This window comes from Nannospalax galili, unplaced genomic scaffold (assembly GCF_000622305.1).
Source record: "Nannospalax galili isolate Female #2095 unplaced genomic scaffold, S.galili_v1.0 scaffold1714, whole genome shotgun sequence".
In the NCBI taxonomy this organism is placed as follows: Eukaryota; Metazoa; Chordata; class Mammalia; order Rodentia; family Spalacidae; genus Nannospalax; species Nannospalax galili.
In genome coordinates, this window is record NW_008334552.1 from 830,133 (window position 1) to 834,602 (window position 4,470).

At 47.6% G+C, this 4,470-nt stretch overlaps 1 protein-coding gene across 1 annotated transcript; it reads left to right on the forward strand.

The window, feature by feature from the left end:
• The first annotated feature begins 249 nt into the window (after positions 1-249).
• On the forward strand, positions 250-2,461 carry Defb124 (defensin beta 124). Its single transcript, XM_017797216.2, has 2 exons — positions 250-356; positions 2,262-2,461. The coding sequence occupies exons 1-2, from the start codon at positions 299-301 to the stop codon at positions 2,417-2,419; spliced, it is 216 nt and encodes a 71-aa protein (XP_017652705.1). The 5' UTR covers positions 250-298; the 3' UTR covers positions 2,420-2,461.
• Positions 2,462-4,470: the final 2,009 nt, after the last annotated feature.

Genomic DNA, 4,470 nt, shown 5'->3' on the forward strand with positions numbered 1-4,470 from the left:
CTCCCTTTCTATTTTTGATGGACCCCAGAACCTTGCATATGACAGGCAAGGGAGAGTGTCTGGTTTCTTCCCCGGTTTAGGGCTCAACGGCCTCTGGAGAATGTAGCTAATGAGTTCACACAGAGCTGGGAGTGAGAGATCTAAACAGCTTTGGAACCATGTGACCTCATCCTCCCACCTGAGCTTGCTTCCTCTGGCCCGGCCCTCATCTTCAGTCCCATAAAGGCCGGATAGGCAGCACACCAGGTTCCTCTCCTCCTGACTTCTTCGCCACAGACTTACCAGGAGCTCAGTGGCCATGGTGCAGTGGATTCTGATTGTTGTGGCTCTCTTGGTCCTGGGTCATGCACTGCCAGGTAACTACGTGTGTGTGTGTGTGTGTGTGTGTGTGTGTGTGTGTGTGTGTTCGTAAAAATGAAGACTAGGCTCTCAGGTCCTGGAGGACAGATCAGTATTTAGGTACTGGTGCTAAAGCAGCCTGTACCTGTTTCTTAATTTGTAGAATGAGAGTCACTCAATAGGAATTCATTGAAAAGATATACACTGGGGATCAGGCAACTATTATGATTACTGGGGTTGGTGGGAATAGAACATAAACAGGCAAACCTGTAACCTGTTGGAAGGTGTGAAGGACAGTGAAGGCAGTTAGGGTTGGAGTAACGTGGGCAAACCTGTAACCTGTTGGAAGGTATGAAGGACAGTGAAGGCAGTTAGGGTTGGAGTAATGTGGGTGGGATGGATGGTTCAGGAAGGCCTGTGAGAGAGCTTCTTAAAACTTTTTTATTTTGAGGTGGGCATGATGGTACATACCTATAATCCCAGTCCTTGAGAGGTTGAGGCAGGAGAATTGAGAGTTCGAGGCTGGCTTGGACTACATAATGAGGTTGAGGCAAGCCTGGTTTATATAGTGAGAACTTGGCTAGAAAATACCAAAAATAAAAAGTAGAAAAATTGTTTTGAAAAAATCTGAAATAGAGGATAATATAATGAACAAGGTAAGGCTGATTTTGTGTGTGTGTGTGTGTGTGTGTGTGTGTGTGTGGTGCTGGGGAAAGGACCTAGGACCTTCATACATGCTAAACATGATTCTGTCACTGAGCCATACCCTCCATCTCACAAGTTTCCAGACCTGTCACAGCTAAGTGGTTTGGGGCAAGCCCTTCCTTTATCTGGACAGCCAGGGGGTTGACCTAGAACAGACACTGGTGGCTCTGGTCACCTGAACAGTCATACTCGTAATTTCACCTCCTGCTTATCGACCAGTGTCTGGTTCCCATGATTGCCCTCTGGAAGAGAGCAATACAGACGAAGAATCTAAGGCCAAGGTCACCTGGAAAATGACAGAGCTGGGACTGAGACCCAGAAGCTGGGAGCTGGGCTCACACTACACTGTTAACTGTTAGTCACATACTGTCTTCAGAGTACAGCCTTGGATTCCTAGAGATTTTGAGGCCAGCTCTGTGTCATTCCAGGATTCTCTGCCTGGCCACCTAGGAGGGCAAGAGTGTTGGCAGGGCTAGTAAACGTTCACATGAGCCCACAGCATCCTCTGAGGGTTTTGGGGGTTCCCTGAATCCAGGGAGACAGAGGGAGGCCTTTCCTGCTTACCCCTGACTCTTGCTTGCTCTCCTGAGACTGACTACATGTCTGGAGAAGCCCAAGCACTCTGAACTTTTCCTTGCTTTTCTGCTTCTGCTCTGATTGGCCACCACAGAACCTTGATCACGTCCACCAGGGCACTTACCAGCAAGATCTCTTTATTTGCTTGTTTTTAAACTGCCTTCTCCACAGTTCCTTTTCTTTCTTTCTTTTTTTTTTTTAAATTGTGATATCCCCACTGTTCCACGTTTGTTGAGTGACTAAATGAGAGGTTTCATTTATGTTATTACCCGAGAATCATGGAGGAGGTATAAGCTCTATTCCCCCAAAGCCTTACCTTTTCTATAACTGGAAATCCTGGCATTAAAGAGGTCCCCATGTGCCAGGGACAGTTTGTGTCACAGAGCCTGACTTCTTGGGTTTCAATCTGATGTTGCCATATGACCATAATGATTTCGTTAAGGTTACTAACTTCTTTGAGCCTCAGTTTCTTTACCTGGATAGCAGGAATTGTAATAAAACCAACTACAATCACAGTGTTGTTATAAGGATTACCTGGTGGGTGGTTTTACCTGGATAAGAAATTATTCTCTAACTTGTAACCAGTGGTCTAACCTGTGACCCATGGACTGCTCTATAACCTGTGGTCTTTCTCTACACAGGGAGCACTGAATTCAAACGGTGCTGGAAGGGCCAAGGGGCCTGCCGAACTTACTGCATGAGGCAAGAATCCTTTATGCACTTGTGTCCAGATGCTTCCCTCTGCTGCCTCGCCTACTCCCTCAAGGCTCCGCCAGCCTCCAAGGTTGGATGTAAATAGCTGGCTCTGGGGCTGGCATCCTTGTGCTCCAATAAAACTCCTGCCACCAGCACTCTCTGTATTCTGCTTGCCAGATGGAGCTCCCCTCCCAACAGGAGAGGGGACAAAGTCTAGGATGTGGGAGGGATGCTTGGAGGAAGTAGTACTGAGGAGAGTGGGCATTAATGACCGTTCTAAAGGTTCCTGTCCTGACCAACTCCGGAAAAATGACTAGACTGCCTATACGCCTCCACAGAGTCTTCGTTCACAAAGCAGGCTAATTATATCAGCTGACTAGCACTTTGCAGAAGGAATACCAAAAGCAAGGGCTCATGATAAGCTAGTAAGGATTAAGGATAGGCTTGTCAGCAGTATGCCCAGGATGAGACAGCACGTTTGGCTTGAAAGGCAGGCAACCCAGCCAAGGGGGTTTTTCTGTTCCTTCATCCCTTACTCGGCATGTCATGAGTCCACCCAGGTAGACAAGACCCTAAGGACTTTATGAAGCAGCTTTCACATAAGCAGGAAGAGATCATAGAGGAAAGTTCATCGCTTTGGGGCTGTGGATTTGTGGGGCAGGAAGGCAGGGGAAAACCTCAGCAGAATCAGGCAAGTGTATACAGTCATGAGGTTTAGGTCCCCTGTGCCTGTTAGGGTTGTGTTAGGCTGAAGAAACAGGAAGCCCACCTTGCAGGGTTCCCACCGCCCCTGTAAAGGAAATCTGGGGGCCAGGATGTGGTGGAGAATTTGTTTAGTGTGTGCAAAGGTCTATGTATAATCCCCAGCAACACACACACACACACACACACACACACACACACACACACACACTGGGATCTTCCTCTCTTGGGCCACTAACTATATGACCACCAGGATTTCAGGCCTCCAGTACTGTTCAGAGCAGGCAGAGGGACAATGATCAGTGGGGATGGAGTTGGTAAAAAGAACTAATGGTAATAGTTCTCATTAATAACATAATAGCAAGATCTATCAGTAACATAATAATAACAATGTGAGAATAAGATCAAGAAAACAAACTGTGGTCTGGAGAGATGGCTTGGCAGTTAAGAACACTTGCTACTCTTCTAGAGGACCAGAGTTCAATTCCCAACACCCATAATGGGGCAGCTAACAACTGCCTGCAACTCCAGCTCCAGGGAGTTGGATACCCTCTTCTGGCCTTGGTCACTGCACTCACGTGCCCATACCCCCACACAGATAAGCACATATACACATAATTTCAAATAAATCTTAAAAAAAGGAAAGCAAACGTTTTCTCTGGAACCTTCTTAGCTGACTTCTGCTTGCATCTGATGGGCCAGGACTGTGTTTCGTGGCCACCTCGGGTGTAAGAAAGTCTATAAAAGGAGGATTCTGCTTCCCAGCCTCTGAGGTTGACCTGGGTTTGGGAGAAAGGGAGGTGGGGAGACCCTCTGTCTGCCATCTGCTCTCTGGGATTGAGCCCAGAAGGCATGCTTGGCAACTGAGGGAATGCCAAGGGCAGAGGGGCTCTTGTCTACTGTCTAGATACTTCAGAGAAGAGCACTGTTCTGGGTGACCATGGCTCAGCGGAGGGTTGAATCCTGGGAGTGGATGCAAGGTGGTCAGACTAAGAGAGGGCTGTATCTGTGATGTACATAGTATTTCACAGCACGGGGAGGGATGCTGATGTGAGAGGCACAGTCCTGGAAGATGCCTGCCTGCTAGGTATTAACCTGTTAGTTTCTGGTCTCAGCCGTACTTGTAGATGTGTCAGAGGCAGCTGGAGTGGAGATGGAAGTGCCCAGTGGTCACATATTGCACCTCATTGTCATGTTTCTTTGAGTTTCTTGACCTGAATCTGAGTGTCTCTCAGACAAGCAATGTCAGAAGTTAATATAGCTCAATTGATAAGAGTGCTTGCCTAGCATACATGAAGCCCTGGGTTTGATCCCCAGCACTGTATAAATTGGGCATGATGATGCATGTGGGAGTAGGAGGCAGGAGGATGAGAAGGCCAACGCCATCCTTGGCAACATAACAAGTTCAAGGCCATCCTGGGATACAGGAGACCCTGTCTTAGGAAAAATGAG